Here is a 22,029-nt window from a genome sequence, read left to right as displayed (position 1 = left end):
TTGACATTTCCCCCCTCATCTTTACAAATTTCTCAGAGGAGAATGAGCTTAAGAAATCACTCCACGGTGACTGAGTTTCTGTTGTTGGGGTTAACCGAGGAGCCAATGCTTCAGCTGCCCCTTTTCTGTCTCTTCTTGGTGATTTACATAGTCACTACGGTGGGAAATCTTGGCATGATGGCACTCATCAAGCTGAACTCTCAATTGCATACCCCCATGTACTATTTTCTCAGTAGTTTGTCCTTTTTAGATTTTTGCTACTCGTCTGTTGTTACTCCCAAAATGCTGGTGGGGTTTCTAAGCAGGGATAAAGCTATCTCTTATTCCGATTGTATGGCTCAGCTCTTCTTTTTCTGTATTTTTGTCATTTCTGAATGCTACATGTTGGCAGCCATGGCCTACGATCGTTATGTGGCCATCTGCAGTCCATTGCTCTATGCTGTCATCATGTCCCCTCGGGTCTGTTCTTTACTGGTGGCTGCTGTCTTTTCAGTGGGTTTCACCGACGCTGTGATTCATGGGGGCTGTATATTAAGGTTATCTTTCTGCAAATCCAACATCATTAAACATTATTTCTGTGACATTGTCCCTCTTATTCAACTCTCCTGTTCCAGCACTTATGTTGATGAGCTTTTGATTTTTATCATTGGTGGCTTTAATATGGTAGCCACCAGCCTGACAATAATCATATCTTATGGGTTTATTCTGGCCAGCATCTTCCGCATCCACTCGAAAGAGGGCAAGTCCAAAGCCTTTAACACCTGCAGCTCCCACCTGACAGCTGTTCTTATATTTTATGGATCGCTCATGTCCATGTATCTGAAACCTGCTTCAAATGGTTCACTTATCCATGAGAAAGTGACTTCAGTGTTTTATACTACAGTAATTCCCATGCTAAATCCACTGATATACAGTCTGAGGAACAAGGAAGTAAAAAATGCATTGGTGAAGCTTGTAAGAAGAAAAATATCTTCATAATAAATGTGCTTTATACTGAGATGTATTTATGTATTCCTAATCATGTCTATACTCTGATCCCTAAAAGCAATCTGAGCTGAGCTGAGGTTAGCTATGTAACTATATTACAAATATTCAGATTACTGAATTACACACACATATGATTAACATAGTATAATATAGTAGATATGAAAGCAAGCAGTAGCATATATTTTAAATTTAAAGTTTCATATCATTACCAGAATTAAACATTTTATTTTTTAACCCTTGTTTTCCTAAATCTAGTCCAAAGAGGAGGAAAAAACCACAGTGCATTGCATAGTCATTTAGAGAAAACAAAACAAATGTGTGATGGAATTCCTACAAAACATTTTATAACAAATGTGGAGGACGTTTTCCTGTGTGTTTACTGTAAGGGGCTCATTAAAATCCAACACTCAATGTAAGTGTAGTTCTAGGATGAAGGTTAAGCAAATAATCAAGTGAATATGACCTCAGTGAGAATACATGACATCTGGTCATCCAGGCAGAAGACATAGCATATCGAGATTAGGAAATATTTAAATCTAATAAAACATCATACTTTTTTCCTCATCTTGAACAGTGTGTATGCAGTATTTTGCTTCTTTCTGTTTGGTTTCTGTGAGATGACATTTTTTTCTCTATGCCATAAATTAGGCATCTTTAATTTTCAGTTCATGGTATGTTCTGAATGGAAAGTTACATTAAACAGTTTCAAGAATGAGCTTGTCAGTGTGAAAAGTAAAATGAGACACACCGAATATAAACAGAGCTCATCTGAGCCCAAACACGGTTGGATCAGAATAAGTGCACTGAAAAGGCATCCTGCATGTCTGGGGAACAAACAAACAAACAAACAAACAAAAGACTTCAAAAGGGTCGCTGCAAAGCAGTGGATGTAACTGTGGTGGCTGTGGGTTTCTGTGAAGAACAGCACCATATCTGGCCTGGAGGTCATTCACTGATGTTCTGCATTCCAGGTAAGAATTGAGATAAGCTAAAGAAGGCATTCTCCAAGTTATTTATTACTTCAATGGCGTCAGTATGTCTGCAAAGAACTGATTTTAAAGGTTAAAATTAACCAGAGTTTGAAATCCAGGTGCACATGATTGCCGCCTGAAAAGCCACATCTGTCAGGCCCATTTGGGGTTTGTAGATCCCTCTTCCCAGTGTCTTTAAACTCATGATCAGCCAAGAAAGCCCACTGCATGGAGGGTGTGATGTATTTATTATAGCAATTCATTTATTCAGTTTGTGCTGAATAAAAGACCGAACACACCAGACAGAAAGTATTGGAATAGTATGGGATATGTGATAGACAGGATCTTATTTTGATGGATGACATTATGCTAAAATATCAGCAATTAAATGAGCAAACATTTTACTTACAGGCATAGACATGAATTTAGAAAAAACTGACCTATATGATTTTCAGTTGCCTAAGGATTTTAATCAATACAACTGTGTAAATAAAGACATTTGGGATGAAGTGATAGTAGATGGAAAGGTATATTCATGCTTGCTCATCTGAGGGGCTGTTTGGATAAGTAAAACATGTTGCTGGCCAGCATAGAAATGTACAGAACACTTTCTATGCTACTGAAATTATTTAAATCAGATTTAAATTAGGGATGGAAACATGAGCGGACTGAAACTTCTTGAGTCAAGATTTATCATTGAATAGAAAATACTGTGTCCAACAGCGGTAACATTTTGTACAATTAGAATAAATTTGTAAATAAGAAAAATATAAACCACAATCACTAGATGAGTCTTATTTAAATAAAAGCAAAATTAAATGAGAGGCCTAAATAAGTGTGGAGTTTATACATGTGTCATTTTATTTTCCCATGGGGCTGAAATAAATATGAACATGGTAGAGTTAGTTATCTGATTGTTCTGAGGAAACACACTTTAGGGTTAAGTAGATATTAGAATGGTAGGGTTTTACCTCTCTTAAAGGAAAAATTAATTTTCTCCAATGGAGTCTCACTGAATATACAAACCACACCTAAGGGCAGGCCCCATGCCCAGCAGTAGACGGCCAACACAAAATGAACTCTGGTATTTTTGAAGGTTTTTTGTTTTTGTTTGTTTCATAAGGCTTTGTCTGGGCATTTTTCTAGCTTACATGTCTTTTGTTTATATTGTGTTTCCTGATTTTGCCTTTTTATAGGATTTCTGTGTGTGCAAATGTGTGTGTCTCTGTGTTTGTATTTTTTGTGCTTTTTCTTTGGCTCTATTATTTTTTAAACAGTTTCTTTGTATGTTTTGTCCTATTCTGATTTTTATTTTATTATTACTTTTTAGATGCCTGCTTGTTTTCTAATGAAAGAGAAAGAACGTGGATTTGGGTGGGTGAGGAGGTGGGGAGTGTCTGGAAGGAGTTGGGGGAGGGGAAATCACCATCAGAATGTATTGTATGAAAAAAATATTTTCAATTAAAAATGTTAGGGTTATAGTGGTGGGATTAGGAATACCCAGGAAAGTAAATGAGAGAGTTTGCTGAATGTTAGACTGTCACTCAGACCAGATAAGAGGAAAGACAGTGCTCTGGAAGACAAACAAAGCTGATCTTGGCAGGTTTCCAGGCTCCAAACAGGCAGGCTTCCAGGCTCTGAACGGCTCTCTCCCCAGAGGAACACATTCGAGACATTGCTGACTTTCGCATGTTCTAATACACTTAACTGCAACAGACTAAATGGTAAGAATGGTCTACTCCAGGAAGTAGACATGGAAGACCACCACATAGGCTAACAACTAACTATGATGGAACCAAGGAAAACTACAGCTGCACCTTGGTTGCTGTGTCTATCAAAAATGCCCCTTTGTGGTTAAACATCCTTGAAGCTGCAGTTAGATTGTTCCGGAAGCTAAAGCACTGGAGCATCCCCTACCCTGATATGTGCACTAATGAAGGGCTTTCAACCTCAAGAATCCGGCATTTTGTTTTTGACACAGTTTCTTGTATCTTTCTTTGTCCTGCTTGCCAGCTACCAAGTAACCACGAGGAGACTTCTTATTAATTATGAGTGCTTGGTCTTAGCTTAGGCTTGTTCCCAACTAGTTCTTATAACTTAAATTAACCCATATTTTAAAATCTACATTCTTTTATGTAGCTTAGTTACTTTTACTCTGTACTGCCCATCCTGCTTCCTCTCTGTCTGGTGACTCTGCCTTTTTGTTTCCCAGAGACCTCTCTATCTCCAGAAGTCCTGCTTAACCTCTTTCTGCCTAGTTATTGGCCATTCAGTTCTTTATTAAATCAATTATAGTGGCACATCTTCACACAGTGTAAAGGAATATTCTGCAACAGTTTCCCTTTTGTGGAGATCATGAAAAAAAAAAAAAAACCACTATGAAACTAATGTCTGGCTCACCATGATTGTGACATGAACTGTGTCAACTCACCTTCCAAATGCTCCACCCTCCTCATGAATATTCATTAAGTCACACAACAGAGAATCCATTATGCGCTCCCTGCCTTGGGGCAGACCACTCCTTTAACTCCTTGCACTGCTGGCTTTGTTCAGTTTACCCACAAGGCTGTGCTTCCTGCCTTGGGGCAGCTCCCTTCCGTCTCTGGAGCTCCAGCTTAGTTTACCCACAATGCTGTGCTTCCTGAGTCCACTCTCTTGGGAGAGCTTACTTTCCTTAGCATTGCTTGTGCTGCTTGCCAAACAAACGTGAGTTCCAATCGTCTCTGTCTTGACTGGTCATCCTTCAAGAAGACAAGAATCGAAGGACCCCGTAATGACACCGAAATCCTCAAGATTATGACGGACAAAATATTCCAATTACTTATAGTAAACAAAGTTTTCTTTTAGTCTTTTTTTTTTTTAATTCTTTGAGACGAGAACTGTGTCCAGTGTGTTTTGATTGCACTCACCTCTCTTCTACCTCCTTCCAGATCTACCTCCTTCTCTACCCACCCAACTTGGTTTTCTTTTCTTTTCTAACCCAACAATTACAGTTGTGCTGCTCTTGTACTCTTGGATGTGTGGACTTCCGCTGGAGTGTAGTCAACCTACCTGGGGTGACACCCTTAAAGAAAACTGGTTCTCCCTCTCCCAGTAGATATCAATTGTCAATAGCTCCTTAGCTGGGGGTCATAACTATCTCCAACTCTCTCCCTCTGTCACAAAGATATATATATATATATATATATATATATATATATATATATACATACACACATACATACACACACACATATATATATACGTATATACATATGTATACATATATATCTTTGTATATGTATACATACATACACATATACACGCATTTATATACATACACACACACACACACACACACACATATATATTTATATACATAAACATGCTAGCAGTTTGAGCTTTTTTTTGTTTTTGTTTTTGTTTTTCGAGACAGGGTTTCTCTGTGTAGCTTTGCGCCTTTCCTGGGACTCACTTGGTAGCCCAGGCTGGCCTCGAACTCACAGAGATCCGCCTGGCTCTGCCTCCCAAGTGCTGGGATTAAAGGCGTGCGCCACCACCGCCCGGCCAGTTTGAGCTTTTAACAGGAGAACAAAATAGGTTTACACATTAGCACAGGTATCTCTGAATATATCAGTATATGTGTGCAGCCACCTGTCATTATCTATCTATCATCTATCTATTCATCTATCTATCATCTATCTATCTATCTATCTATCTATCTATCTATCATCTAGCTATCTTATCTATCATTTATCTAATCTATTTATCACCTATTTATCTTTCTGACTGTCTATAATCTACCTAGTATTTATTATTTTTTTTTGGCTCCTCTCTCTCTCTCTCTCTCTCTCTCTCTCTCTCTCTCTCTCTCCTCTCTCAGGATAGCTCCCTACTATTACTGATGAGTTGAGATGCTCCCAAGATTTTTTTTTTAATCCAAACAAATAAGGCGAGACTTTGAAGTATCCTGGCTTTTTTCTTGTACACACCTTCCAGATACAATTCTCAGAAGGAAATCCCAGGCACAGAGGAGTAGTTTTGCTGCTTTGAGGAGTTAGATATCAGGGTTTGAGAAAGTGAAGGCTCTTTCAGTATTTGGTCCATGATATCAATGAGGAGAGGAACTGACCAGAGAAAGAGCTGCATGTACCAGTGAGCAGGGTTAAGCTAGCTTAAGTTATATAGCATGAGCCTGGAGAGGGAGAGGGCATATGAGACTATAAGAATAGTAACTGCTGTGGAGCTGGAAGACGAAATCTTGCTAGTGCTTGTAGTGACCAGCTAGCTGTGCCACATCCATCCATCCAGGGAACAGGACAGAGATGATTTTGAGCAATTAGCATAATCAGAAATTAGAAATATTATGACAATAGTACAGCTAAATTTTCTGAGGAGTAAAGCCAGGGTAGACCTGTCTTTTAAAAACTGGACTTAAAGCTCTTAATGGCTCAACCTCATTAGTAAATAGCTTCCAAACATAACCGAAGTCTATGCCCTCTCCCTCTCCAGGATCATGCTATGTAATTTAAGCTAACCTAGCCTAGAACTGGTGATGCTCCAGTCCAGCCTCCTATGTGCTAGAATTACTTGTGTGCATCACCATGCTTGGACCTTAAAATAAATTTAACACCCATTAAAGTAAGACAAGAAAATCTGAATATGAACCAGTACAATGTTAACAATTCATGAAGGCCATTTCATGCAAGGAGCTGCATATTATGTCTCATAAGCAAGGGAAAATTAATAGGAAATGGACAGAAAAAAACAGAGATGATGGAATTAGGATGGGGGGAACCTTGAAATGGCTAGTGTAAAAATGATGTAAGGTTACAAAATAAGCTTGTAGAGGAAGCAATAAAAGCATTATAAATATCCCAAAAGGAGTGACATCAGTTAAATCAGCAAAGAAGGCCTACCCTACTACATGAAAACTGAAAAGTTGCCCAAACTGTCAGAATCAACTTTGTTAGAATTTGGTCTGTAGTGGACAAGTAAATGATGAACCAATAAAGAGGCAGATGTGGCTGTTTTTCAGCAATTAAGTACTTACCTCACAGGCACTAAACCCTAGGTTAACATGCCAGTACTCCTGGGGCTTCCTGGTAGATGCTGAGTCTTTGGTTTGTGACCACACTGTGGGGCCCTAGTCCTCAGACCTGGAAGAAGCAGATTAGGTTTTATTATAAAATAATTATGTTTATGTGACCTAACCTCTGGGGCCACATGACAGGATATACGATATTTTCCTCCCTTTGCCAAAAGTAACAGAAATGTCACCACACAGGGTACAATATAATTTGATATTTGCATATGTAGGTTTTTGCCTGACTCAGGCAGATTATCCTCTGACATTCACAGATGTGGCATAGCATGAGTGTCCACATTGACAAACACATGTACAAGCATCACATGTGTGATATGCACACACATACATACACATAATAAGAAAGTGTGGCAAATACAAAGATATTGAAAGCCGAACAGTTAAATCTGAAAAGAAAATCTTTTGGAGAATTAAAATATTCATAAGTAACATATATCTGAAATTTATTAATTTTATGTGTATAAGTGTTTTGTGTGCATGTATGTTGGTATACCATGTGTGTTCTTGGTTCTTGTGCAGATTGAAATAGGGCAACCTCTGGAACTGAAGTTATGCATGGTTGTGAACCACTATGTGGGTCCTGAGAACTGAACACTGGTCCTCTGCAAGAGCAGCAGGTGCTTTTAACTTAACCACTGAACCATTTCTCTAGCTTGGTACCATGGAGTTTTGAGAGCCATTCACACCCCCCAGGCAAGACACATGTGAATAACTACAAAAGAAGACTAAATTTTTATCTCTGACTGGTCTCTAGGATCGGCCAGCAGGAAGTGTGGCTGAGGGAGAGTAGCAGTGCCTACTGCAGAGTCAATCTGCAAAGACACAGATTTCTGCTGTTCTTAGAAACATATTTTCTTTCCTCTCACCCATCCTTCAACTCCCTGCTCCCCTTATCCTCTTCCTCTGTATTCTCTTGCTTTGGTTTTGGCTCTTGGCCATCAAGAACATCTTTGGCAAAACACCAGCTGAAGACAAGCAATCAAAGAAGTGAACAAACAGCAATTTGATTATTTTCAGACAAACAAAAGCTGAGGGATTTGCTGTCAACACTCACCTGTCCTATGAGAAAGGATGGAGTGACAAGAAAAGAGATTAAATGTAAACACAAAGCTAAATGATGAACACAATGTTTCCAGGGAAGTACCTCTGTAGATAACTACAAAATCCAGTATTGCTGTAGTTTTACAAATATACCTTTTACTATGTACAAGATTTAAAGACACATACATAAAAAGAACTATAAATTTACCCTACTGAGTATAGAATATGTAGGGATGTAATTTGTCACAAAAATTTCTTTAAAAGCGATAGATATCATTATATAAAAAGATAGTGTTTTCATGCTTTAGACAGCAAATCTCTATCTCTTTAACCAACTTGTTATACATTTGGGATGTTATTTATTATCTTATGGTAATCATTACGTAAATATCGAAAATGTTTATGTGAAGAGATGCGAGAGAAGAACAGAAAAGCAGCTGTGTTAGCTTTCCTTTGCCAGGGAAAAGTACTGCAGACAGCCAGCCTGTGGGGAAGGTTTATTTTGGCTCACACTTTCTGAGGCTGCAGTCCATACTCAGCTCCTGCATTGTTCTTGGGACTCTGTGGCAGAACACCATGGTGGGGACAGCGCAATGGAGAAAAGCTGCGGTATCATTGTGACCAAGAAGCAAAGAAAGAGGAAAAGGCTGAGGTCTTAACATCCCATTAAGGCATCTCTACTAGATGTTGCAGTACCTCTCAATACACTGGAAACCAAGCCTGTAACAAATGCTACTTTAGAGAATGGTTACTATCCAAACCATACAGGACTGCATTAAATCAACTAAACACACAAAGAAACAGTAATTGTGGGAATGAGAAACATAAACTACACAACTTACTGATATAAAATGGAAGAATTACAGAAAGCCTTTCATATCAATAATCACTTTAAATGTAAATGAGTTAAATTGCCAAGGCAGTGTTCCTATAGAGGATGAAGAAAGACAATATGATTTTTTTTGTAGCCTAGATCTCATAAATAGGTTAAAAGAGAAAGAACAGAAAAATAACTGATGGAAATAGAAACCAAGAAGCAGAAGAGAGGCTACAGTTATATGAGACGGCATAGACCTTGAATCAAGACTATTGTAGGAGATATAGAAGACTCATATATTAACCAAAGGGTCAATTTATCAAGCACCTATACCAATCACAGACAGATACATACCAAACAATAGAGTCTCAGAACATATAAAGTAAGAGAGTTTTATAATAGTATCTGGAGACTGCAAGCCACAATTTTGATAATGGCTAAACAATATGAACATGGCAGATAAAAAGGGCATACATGTCACCTATATACAGCATCCAACTACAGCAGAAGACATATTTTCCTCAAATACATATAGACTGTTTTCCAGGATAAACCATATTCTAAGTCACAAACAAATTTTAATAAAATTAATTCTAATTAACAGTGTATGACTTAGTTAGGGTTTTTATTGTTGTAAAGAGACACCATGACCACGGCAACTCTTATAAAGAAAACATTTAATTGAGGAAGTGACTTACAGTTTCATAGGTTTAGTCCATTATTATCATGACCTTGGAGCATGATGATGGCATGCAGGCAGACATAATGCTGGAGAAGTATCTGAGAATTCTACATCATGCAGGCAGACAGGAAGTGAACTGACACTCTGGGTGGTATCTTGAGCATATATGAGACCTCAAGGTCCACCTCCACAGTGACATACTTCGTCCAACAAGGCCACACCTACCCCAACAAGACCACACCTCTTAATAGTGCCACTCCCTTTGGGGACCATTCCCCCCCCCCACACACACACCACAGTGTATTCTCTAATTATAGTGGAATAAAACTAACAGTGAACAATAATAAAAAATTGAAAATGAACAAGATGTGGGAATTAAACAGTATATCTCTAAGTACCTGCTGTGTCAAAGAAGAAAATGAAGGGAATGAGGATGTACTTTGAGATGAATAGAAAACAAAACGTAAGATATGCCAAAGTTTATAGGATGATGCAAAACTTAAATTTATGTTGCACATTAATAAACAGGGAAGTCCTATCTGTATATCCATGGAATTAAAACCAGTAGCAGAAGAGAAGAAGCAACAAAGATTTGACTGGGTAGATGTGACCCATGTAATAAAAAGCAACAGAGTCTCCAGCCCCAGTCTGCTTGGGGAAAAGAACAACCCAGAAAACTATAAAGAAAACTTTGCAATGATGGCTGAGAAAAAAGAGAAGACAATATAAAAATAAGGAAGGAGGAGGAAAACATAGCATAAAACGTGAAAATAGAAGAGAGGCTACTGGGGTGGGGTGAGAAACCAGGGAGGGAAGGAGGATGCAGAAAAGGAAAGGGCAGGTGAGAAACAGCAAAAAATTTGTTTGTAAAATGCAATAATGAAACCTAATTCTTTGAAAACTAAGTTTTCAAAATTAGTGTTTTTTAACTTCAAAAATTTCAAACAAAATTTTAAAATGTGTAATTTTTTCACTTGACAAATTGTCATTCATCAGTGAAAGACCACTTTGCAAAGCACAAAGTGAAATATGAGAGATTATAAAAATTATTAATAGCACAAATACACAGATCCCTATGAAAGCATGAAAATCTTAGTGAAATGGAATAAAATACACACTTAAGAAATGTGTATCAACTTCAATAGTCCTGATAACCCATCGGGACAGTAGGAAAGGTCAAAGTGAAAAGACCAATTTTTTTAATGGCTAGAACCATAAAACCCTGAAACTGAATCAGTCCCATATGTATGTGATTATGGAGCTGTCTGTTCAATGAAAAATGTAAGTAGGTCTATAATTGCTATGTCTATACTGAACAAGCACAAATTCTTTTCTTGCCATTATTTCCTAAATAAATTAGAATAGCAACTACTTACACAGGATCAACTTTGATCTTACTGTATATAGTATAAGCAATTAGAGATGTCTGACAATGTGCAGGAGGACATGCACATGTTATAGTGAAAGAATACGTCATTTATATAAAGGTCTTGAGCTCCAACGCTTTTTGTACCTGATGGGATCCTGGAACTAAAGCCTGGTAGATACAAAGAGGCTGTCCTAACAACCCCAAGCAATAGTTTAAAAAATCTAGCTCAAGGGGCTGGAGAGATGGTTCAGTGGTTACGAGCACTTGCTGCTTGCTCTTCCATAAGACCCAGGTTCAGTTCTCAGCACGGCTGTCAGTCATCTGTAACTCCAGTTCCAAGGAACCTGATACCCTTTCCTGGCCTCTATGGGCACCAGGCACACACATGGTGTGTAGACATACATGCAGACAAAACGCCCATACCCACAAACATTAAAACTAGTATTAACTAAACATAATGTTGAAACCAAAACATAATCCAGAAAATTTAGGATACATTTCTTTAAATAATACATCAAAATTTACTTCATGTATATTAACTACATTACAAAATAGTGATAATTTCATGCTTCGAGTATCTAATTTGAAATAAACCAGCAGTTAAAATCCATATTTTAGTACTCTATTAATAAAATCATCTTACCATAACAAAGAAAAAAATCCATATTTTATATTAGAATGAGAAGTACAAGACAAAACTACTTGATATCAGCATTTCTATATAATGTTTTTTGTGATTAAATTTAATTTAAAACAGGTAAAAATGATACACAGCTAAAGTGTATCATTTTAAAGGTAAATAATGCTAGGTCATGCTGATAATAGAATTGATAGAATCTTTAATAATCAAATCAATATTATTGATTATAACAAACTCAAAGTTATAAGATTGAAAAAGAAGAGAGTTTGGAAATTTAGGTTTTTTCCCCCAGAATAAAAAAATACAAGCCAAAACAAAACAGATATCTTTTTAAGTTAAAAAAAACCAACAACCCTAAACTCTTGTTAGATTTAACTGGGAAATAAAAGACTAAGCTAGACAGAACTAGGAATTCCTCCCTGCTGTTTGGCTTTCACAGTCCTGAGAAGTGCTATGCTAGCTGCTGGGGGTGGGGGGTGGGGGTGGGGGAGTCACCAGCAGTCTGACCCAGTGCTGGACCCTGCATGTTACAATTCTGACTTCCAGGCAGGATGTACCTACCCACTTGTGCTGTAGTGGCACAACAGTAATGGGAATAACCAACAACTTTTTTAGATCTGCAGTTTGCTTCCTAAAAGGGGATTCATACTTGGTTCCGTAAACTTGGCCAAAAGCCTATGGCTCAGGAGGTCATAAGTCCCAAGGGGGAATTTATCATTGGTATTTTGCTACATGAATATGCTGTCAAACTGCCTTCTAAATATTTGTGTTTATACCAGTGTATTAATGTTGCCACCAATCTTGGTTAGAGAAACTTGTCTTTTCAGTGGGCATCAGTTATTGCAGAGACTCAAAACTAGTCAAAGTGCTGAGAATAAGTGACTGCTGAGTGCTTCTTATTAAAGGAGACATCTATTGTTCCCATCTATTGAATCTAAGACATCTATTGAAGGCTTAGGAAACACGATGATAGAGGGTGCAGAAAGAAGGTAAGAGCCAGAGGATGGGAAAGAGTGTTGTGAACTGCTGATCTCTGGATATATATAACAGGGCCATTGAGCTTATCAGTTCTCAGCAGCCGTGGTTAAAAGCCCAGATAAAGCCAGAGAACATTCCAACATGGATGGGGGATGACTCATGAGGCCTTACCCCTAGCTCAGGAAGAGTTAATGGCTTCTGGGGATGGGGGGAGTTATTTTCTCTACATTTGTGTAGCCACTGGTAAGCCGCACATGCTCCTATAAATAACTCCACACTCATGCTCTTGTAAGCAACCTAATTAAACCCAGTGAATCAAAAAGGGAACATGAAAATGAGAGGGAACTTGTTGGAAAACAAAGGTATCAGAGAAAATGGTTGAGGTGTGAATATGATCAAGAATGGTAGGGAATAAATATAATCAAAGTATATTATATACATATATGAAATTGCCAAAGAAAAAGTAAAAATATTTTAAAAAACACACCTTAGGAAAAAAACTAGATTAATATAGAATGATTATTGAAATGGATTTTCTAAACACAGCAACAAACTTAGATTAAACATTTATATAAGTTATAAATATACATACTATAATATATGTATGCATATATTTATATATAATAGTATACCTATGTGCACGTATTACATTTGCATAACTATGAGTAAAATACTTAAGAAAAACAACTTACAAGGAGGAGTTATTTATTTCGGCTCAAGATGATCCAGTTCATGATTGCTTGGGCTTATGGGCTTGAGCAAAACATCATGGTGGCTAAAAGATGTGATAGAAAAGATTCGTCATTTCCTGGTGGGCAGAGAAGGATGGAAGGAGGGAGGCCAGAGCAAGACAAATCCCACAAAATCATGTCCCAGTTACCCACTGCTTCTAGCTAGGTCCTCCCTTCTAAAATTTCTACAATCTCCCCAAATCATCTCCAGTACCACCACCAGGCTGGGACCAATCATTCAACACATGAGCCTATGGGGGCCATGCCATATTTAAACCACGACAGTACATTTAATATAGTGTCTATTTATATGTAACCAGAACTACTATTTTAAAATTTTCATTTTTCTAATTGGTTTTTTGAGGTAGAGTTTTGCTATGTAAACCTGGCTGCCCTGGCCCCCAGTATATGTAACTTGGAGTGGCCTTTAACTTCTCCTCTCTGTGCATCTAAATTCTGGGATTACAACTGTGTACTACCATGCCTGGCTTTCAGAGCTATAGATTTTAATAAACAACTCACATATTAATGAACAAGACAATAACAACCTGAAAGACACTGAAGAAAATTTAAAGGCAAAAGAAATTTTCATCTTTAATGACAATTAAAATGCACATTAAAAGTAGAACTTTAGAAAACAACTAAAAATCATGTAAAATAGGTAACTTTTACTCATGGCAACAATATGGTAAAAATACACAAACAGTGTAAATAAATATATAATAAGCATTCTACTGATTTTGCCTATTTTTTTATTTAATCAATTAATTTACTTATTTTTAATATACAAGTTCTCTGTCTGCATGCATGCCTGCAACTGAATCAGGACCTCTGGAAGAGCAGCCAGTGCTCTTAACCACTGAGCCATCTCTCCAGCCCTGACTTCCCCTATTTCTGAGAGATGTTTCTAAGATATCAACATGCTTATGTGTTTTCTGCAGCAGAAAATTGACCTTATTAACATGCACTGAGTTCCATCAGTTATCTAGATGACTTTTAAAACCTTCAACATGGATAATGGTGCAAAAAATATAGTGCTCAGAATGGAGTTCAGTGGTTAGAACATCCATTCATGTATGAGGACCTGGCTTCAACCACAGCAACCAAGAAAAGTAAAGCCATATTGAAGTGTATTTGTATTAGGTAAGTAGACTTCTTTCTTTTACTGTATTTGTTGGTATTACATCATCAATCCATTCAGTAGGTTGGTGGGATTAATAATCAAATACAAAAGAAATATATGAAGAAAAGAATTTTGAAAAAAAATCATGAAATTTTTATTCACTGAACTATGGAGCTGTGATGTGGAGGTGCTGGAGTGTAGCTAATTTATCCTTCAGGGATGGTTCATGTGGGTCACTGCTCTTCCTTGCCTTGGTCCCTGGTGTGGTCCCCAGTGACATTTAGCTGAGGATAGCATGGGAGGTTTTCATGCCCCACAGCTGGCATTTACCTCTGCTTTGCCAACACCCCTTAGCAATAGACCGTCAAGTCCTGAAGCTCTCTTGAGGGCCTGCTGCAACATTTTGATCCAAATTTATGCCTCACCAATTTCTACAGTGATATGTGGGAAGCCACAGGTGAGTGAATCACAGCTGTTTAGTGTATTAAGATTTTCCTCATTCATTCGGAGGGTTTGAACCTGCGATCACCCACTAGAAGAGCACACTGAAGGCTCCGCTTCAGGCTGTGCTAAGTGACTTTGGAGACTCTGTGTCATTGCCCTTCTCTGGGTCACCATTCTGAACAATTTCATAATACAGTGTGTGTGTGTGTGTGTGTGTGTGTGTGTGTGTGTGTGCTATCTATTTTCAGGATGAAAAATAAGATTGACATTACTGTTTCCCTTTGAATAGAAATGCCTGTTTGCTAAAATAGATTTAAGTATTTGTGATGTGACTAGCTAATTTTAAATCATTACTTAAATTGAATGCTCAAACGCCACAGGTAGGTGACACTAAAGCCACGGTTTGATTCCTTGTCTTCCTTCTCAAAAATCCTCATTTAGATTCGAGACTCCTTAATCTAACATTTAGCTGGAGTACAACTTGCCCTTTATCTACTTATCTCCACTCTTGTCCAGATTTCTTTTCCAGGTCAGACATTTTGGCTGTATTCCTGCGTATTCTCCACTGCTGAACACTTTCTTAATCTCTCTTCTCTTTGAAACTGAAACTCACCATCTCTGACCTACTTTCGACAACCAGCTATACTCTCCAAATTACAAGATTTAGCTAGGCACATGCTTGTGTTCAAGATACTGGTAGTTAACCTTCTTCTAGGCAATAGGCTATAGGCCTTTTCTATATTACCTAATTTCACGATTAACCCCCTACAGAGCAAATGTTATTTCCACTCTACAGTTTTGAAAACTGCAGGGTTGACCTCAGTGCTAACCCTTGGCAGAGTCAATCCAGAACAATTAGGAATGTTTGCCCAGATGTTCACTGCTAGTTCTAGAGCCAGCATTCTTACAGTCAGAGTTATCTCCAAGGCAGTGTGAGCTTCCCCGTGAAACCTACTGATAAGGGTCAGCAAATGCTATAGTTATTCAGAACCCAAGGCTGACAGAAATGGGGGACCTGAGGTAAAGGAAACCGAGTCCAGTGTGCTCAGGTAGAAGTGGCTTTTTCCCTTATAGATCTTTACCTATAATCCTGTATAAATAGTTATCAGTTATTAAATTTATTCCCAATTGTTAACTTATTCACAAAAGTGATTGTTTCCTTACTTTTTCACCCAAAATATGATCCAAGAAGGTAAAGAACATAGAGGTATTATTATTATTTCAACACGGGGTATCATAATGTTAGTGGACAGCCTTGAGTAATCTTTTTTTTTTTTTTTTTTGGTTTTTCGAGACAGGGTTTCTCTGTGTAGCTTTGCACCTTTCCTGGAACTCGCTTTGGAGACCAGGCTGGCCTCGAACTCACAGAGATCCTACTGGTTCTGCCTCCCGAGTGCTGGGATTAAAGGCGTGCACCACCACCGCCCGGCTAGCCTTGAGTGACCTTGAGCCCCTCTCACTCACACCTATCTTACAAGTGATGGATTACAGCTGTACATCTCTATGCTCAGTTGTATTACTCCTGTGGTGGCCAGCAGTCTCTACACAAAGCATTCAGAGAAGGAAATGTTTGCTGAGTAAAAGAAATAGATACTTCACACACGTGTGTGTAGGATTACACACAGAAATGTATGCTAAAGACAAGTCAGTTCAAACCTGAATTCTGCACTCACATTTCTCAAAATAAGACATTACAGTGAGGCTCGATGGAGTCTAGGGAGGTTTCAGGTAAAATGAAGCAGTAATTCCTTCGCATCCTGTTTTAGTCTTGTCTGCAACAGTGAGTTACTTTTGGGCAATTTCCTTTTTAAGCAATTCAGCTTCAGCCTACAGATTTATGTAAACATGAATTTATATTTCCACTGACTATGCATCCAGGATAGCTATAAGTATGGCCCAACACATTTATATTTGTTATTTGTTGACCACAATATCATGCTACAGTTTTCAAAGGTTGGGCAGCCCTGGTAGGCAGAGGTTGAAAAAACTCAATGCCTTACATTTGTTTTACATATTTAGCCTTACTTGATACTTAAAAGAGCTCAGTGAGGCAAACTGGGCATATTGTTATGATTATCATTTTACACACAGGAAATCTAAAGAGAAAATTAAGTACATTTTACAGGGCCACAGACATTTTAGTGCGAAGCCAGAACTAGAATTCAAGTTTTGTGATATAGCTTCCATAAGTGGAGGTTTTTGTTAGGCTGCCTACTGTGAACAAGTGTGTTCTCTGGTATCCCAGACAATCTTGTCCCCTGGCTGGTACTCTCAGGGCTTGTGGCTGATTTTTACACGTGTTTCTCATCTGCAGCTCTTGCCTATGCTTTGTTCAGTGTGAAGTGGACAGTGATGAGGGGGTCCTGGGTGATGTCACATCATTGTGACATGACTAACTTGGAAGAGTGTGGTGTGGAGCATGAGAAATTGCAGCATGGTTTCCTCAGAAGCACTTCTATCTGTTTACCAATATAACATCCCCTAGCCATGTGGGGCCATTAGAACACTTGAAATACAGCCAGCACAATGTTAAGAAAACCCTTTTTAAAATTTATTTAGCTGATACTTTCATGTAATTTGACAAAGTATAACCCCATGTATTTAATGGGGTAATAGTATGTGTTAATGTATATGTATAATAGTTCAGTATAGTTGCAATGCTGTGCAGTGGGTTTCACAAATTTTTTCTTCCTGCCAAAATGAAATTTCATAAACTCTGACTATCTCTCTCCATTCCCCCATATTCTAATCTGTGATTACCATCTTTCCACTCTATGTGTTTAATGGCTGTTGATTGCACACAGAAGTGAAGAGGTAGAGTTTGTCTGACTATGGTTTGCTCTCTACAACACAATGTCTTTCTTTAGATTAACCCACATTGTTGCAAATGACAGATTTTTTTCCTTTTAGAGGCTACACAGTATTTCATTGTAAATATGTGCCACATTATCCTTATCCATGGGGCCATTGGTAGATGCTGTTTCTGTAACATGGCTGTCACAGACATAGCTGCATTAATATAAGAATGCAGATATTTCTCCAACATACTAATTTTGAGTAATATGGATCAATATCTAGAAGTCTAATTGTTAGTTTTTATGGTAAATATATCTTTTTTTTATACAGTGAAAGGCAGAAAGAGTATATTTATTTAACATGGTCACACTGGGAAAAGGAATAAAGAGATTCGGGGACCTCACAAGTCAATCTTTAATGTTCGCGGCATGAGGGTTAGGTTTAAGAAGATGGTCAGCGTTGTGCATAGCTAGACAGTTCTGACCAAGGCACGCTCCTGCCCACCATTGATTCATCATTGTAGACTCCAGTCTTCCCAGCCAGGTGAACTGATATGTCTCTTTCCAGGGTACTAGCTCATCCTTTTCCTAGCCCAGGCTTTAGCCTTTTTATTCCAGATCTCCTTTACTCCCTTCCTCCCTCCTTCCCTCCCTTCCTCCCTCCCTCCCTTTCTCTCTGTTTTGTTCTTTTTATTTTTTTGTGAAAACAGTCCAGTTTTTTTTCCACAGTAGGTTTATTAACATACGTTTCTTCCAAAGTATGCAATAACTTCTTCTCTTTACATTCTTGCTGACTTTTGTCTTTCTTTTGGATAACACCCATTCTGACAGGTACGAGGCAGTATGTCATTGTGGATTGAATTTGCCACTCCTTAATGATTGGTGATATCAGACTTTTTTTTTTGACACAGGATTTCTCTGTGTAGCTTTGGTGCCTTTCCTGGAACTCACTCTGTAGCCTAGGCTGGTCTTGAACTAACAGAGATTCGCCTATCTCTGCCTCCGGAGTGCTAGGATTAAAGGCATGCGCCGCCACTGCCTGGCAATGTCAGACATTTAATTCATGTGTCTATTGGCAATATGTATGGCTTCTTTTGAGAAATCTTTATGGTGCTCTTTTGCCCATTTTCAGTCAGGTTATTATTTTATTGTCATTGAGGAACTCAATATCTACAACATGATTATTATATATAATATTTAAGGAATCAAGAAGAAAGGCTTAGCATACAAATAGAAACATACATGTGTAGAATGGAGACCCTTCATTGAGGAGCAGAGCTAGGGTTGAAGAGAAACCAAGCAGGAGACAATGTTACCTTCTCACCCTGTCATACTCCAGAGCAGACGTGTGAGCAAGAATGAATTTCATGTAGCAGTTTATTGGTATGAGATACAACTGAAATACAAGTTAGTGTTGGTCTCCACCTGTACTCTTGTGATTCATCTCTGGAGTGATGAAGTAAGAGTCATGGGAAAGGGTGGCATGATCGAAGGGGGCACAGGAATAGAGCCTACTTCACTAATTGCTGAGGATTTTACAACAAATCCATTTCTTTTGGAATTTATTGATATCTTTTTATGTGTTATGTAGATTTTTTCTGATTTGGAAATGACAGTCTGCATTTAAGATGTTGCAGGTTAGTAGAATGCCAAACACTCATTATTTGATGACATTTGAGACTATGGATCATATTATACTTGAAATTGCATCATTTGTCCATCAGTTTAAGTAGCAGCTGTTATGAATTTTGTAGGTGATTAAAGATATACAATAAATGAAATACATTGTTTCTTCTTGACATTTTATGTGTATTGACTGTATTTAATTCCCAGAATTTTTTAGTGTGACATAGTTAGCCAAGAAAAGTAATTTCTTGGTGTCAGAAAAATCATACTAGAAGAATCTGTAATCTGCCCAGCGAATGTCACAGAAGACCTTCATTAGAATAATTTTTTTTAGGAATGGAGGAATCATTACATGATATAAGAGATGGACACAGACATTGAATTGAAGTGACCAAATATTAATGTGGCGTGGAAAAGTAAGAATGGAGGGATAGGGAGCTGCTAGAGAGATTAGCAGAACATTTCACCTTGGGAAGATGAGGGGCAGGGAGTAAAACACCTGTACAGAAAATGCGTGCTCTTCTACACTGTGTGCTAGACACATTTGGCAATGTATGGCCAGAGCCTTCGTCAGTAGAAATCTATTTTCAGATATAATGTGGCAAAATGATGCATACTTATTTCATTAAAAATTATGGATTAGAAACTCAAGTTTTTTTTTTTTTAAAACAACTCCAAGAGCAGATGTGCTCAGTTTCTTTTGTGTTCTAGATATAGATCCCACTTCCCAGTGTTTCCACAGGAAGCCAGTGTAACTGCATTTCTCACTTAACCAGAGACGATGGAGCAGAGTCACACTGCATAAAGTGTAGGGTCGCTCAGAAGATAAAAGGAAGGCTCCATTTGATTAATTATATTTTTGGCTTTTGATTACCCAAGCAATAAGTGAATCCAATCATGTAGAATTCAAATAAGTGAATGTAATGGAATAAAGCACAGGCATTCTCTGACCCATCATGTTTCTAATGCCATTTGCTCATGTAGAGGTAACCACCGTTATCAGTTCTGAGCTTCACAATAATAGTATGCATTTCCATACTATACTAGCAATGAAAAAAAAAATAAAGCTTTCAAAGCCAGAGAGCGATCATGTTATGCACTTCATTTTGTATACTGTTCTCAACCTTCTTCCAATTTATTTAAACATTTCTTTACAAGAACTTAATTATTTACACTTTCCTGCTACCAAGTATATTTATTATCCTAGTATATTGATTTATCTTCATATTTCTTAAGGGTTTTGGATGTTAGATATGGAGAAGCGGAGTTCTGGATTCAAAATATGTTCAAATTCAAAATGTATGCTTACTTGGGTTTTGAGGAGAAGCTGTCCAACTACTTTCTAAGTGGTGATGGTGGTGGGACACGGACGACTGACATGTTTAAATGTGAACCTGTAGTAATTCCAACAATGTGTTTCAAAGTAGAGGAAGCTCCAGGCTCACAGAAGCAGTTTAGCAGTTGGATCTTCATCATGTAGAAGGAAAACTCTGACTTGTAGTTCACTTTCTAATTCCTGAGTAAAGTGTGTTAATCATCTTCAATGAGAGTTAAAGCGTGATATGTTCTTTATCCCTTCAAAAGGACTGTCTTTATCCAAGGTATCTTCGTGCTGTTAGAGGAGTTGAGTTTGCCCACGTGGATTTACTTCTAGTCTTCTCTGTCCTCGTCAGCATGTCCGTACTTACGTCAATACCTTGCCATTTTGATTTACAGCACTGGAGGATATTTTGAAGTCTGGTAGTGTAATGATTCCTGCTTTTGTTCTTTGTTCTTATGCTTATTTTATCTAGTAAGGTTTATTTATTTATTCATTTACTTATTTATTTGGTTCTATGCTAGTTTTATTTTGTAGTTCTGTGAGGAATGCCACTAGTGGATTGGTAGGAATTGTTTTGAATCCTGTAAAGTCTGGTAATTTTAGTAATATTTATTCTTCATTTTTCTTTTCTATTAGTGATTTATCTTTTTAAAAAAGCAGTTTGAATTTTACTTATTTTTTTTCTTGTTGGTTTTCTAATGTTAGCGGCACCGATTTATGTTAAGTGTTTTAAGTTTATTTAGGCCTACATTTCAAGTCTTTCTCTGTTCAGGTGGAAACTTGGTTTATTGACTTAGAATTTCCTTATTTTCTCATTTATGTATTTAATGCTTTAGTTTACTTCTGAACATTGCCTTTGATGAACACATTTTGATAAATTATGTTTACCTCTTAAGATTTTATACTTCTGAAAACTAGATTTTTTTATGTTTTCTTTGAACCATGTGTCACTTAGAAGTATTGCTTAATTTTCAAATATTTGGGAATAAATAGCTATTTTTCATTATTGACTTGTAGCATAAATCACTATGTGATTTATATTCTTCTAGACTTGTTAATTTATGTATTCTTGGATGTAACATGGTCTACTTTAGAGAACATTTGATGTGAGCTGGAGAAGAACATGTGTCCTACTATAATTCCATTTCTCCTAGTCTATTTATTGGCCGATTTGTATTTCTTTGTCAATGTAGCAGCATCTTGAACACCATGGCTTAACAGTGAGACCTAATATTGGCCAGTGTCTGTCTTCTCATTTTATTCTCCTTAGATATTGTTAGATATTTAGCATGAGTTGCTTCTCCATATATACCATAAGATCAGTTTGTTGATATCTATGTAATAACACATTGGGATATTGATTGGGATTACATTGAACCCATCTATCAAATATTGAGGAACTGAAGTTTTGATAATGT

General features: G+C 37.6%; 1 protein-coding gene across 1 annotated transcript; it reads left to right on the top strand.

Annotated features, from left to right (window-relative positions):
- The first annotated feature begins 42 nt into the window (after positions 1-42).
- Positions 43-978, top strand: LOC131914249 (olfactory receptor 8D4). Its single transcript, XM_059266839.1, has one exon. It carries the CDS (start codon positions 43-45, stop codon positions 976-978), a length of 936 nt encoding a protein of 311 aa, XP_059122822.1.
- The last annotated feature ends 21,051 nt before the right edge of the window (positions 979-22,029 follow it).

The sequence above is a fragment of the Peromyscus eremicus genome, chromosome 7 (genome assembly GCF_949786415.1).
Source record: "Peromyscus eremicus chromosome 7, PerEre_H2_v1, whole genome shotgun sequence".
NCBI lineage: Eukaryota > Metazoa > Chordata > Mammalia > Rodentia > Cricetidae > Peromyscus > Peromyscus eremicus.
The sequence above is the reverse complement of the archived record's forward strand: the minus strand, read 5'-3'. Positions and strand labels throughout refer to the sequence as shown.

What these genes read in the sequence shown, in the direction of transcription:
- LOC131914249 (XM_059266839.1), top strand. Translation starts at nt 43, where the DNA reads ATGAGCTTAAGAAATCACTCCACGGTGACTGAGTTTCTGTTGTTGGGG.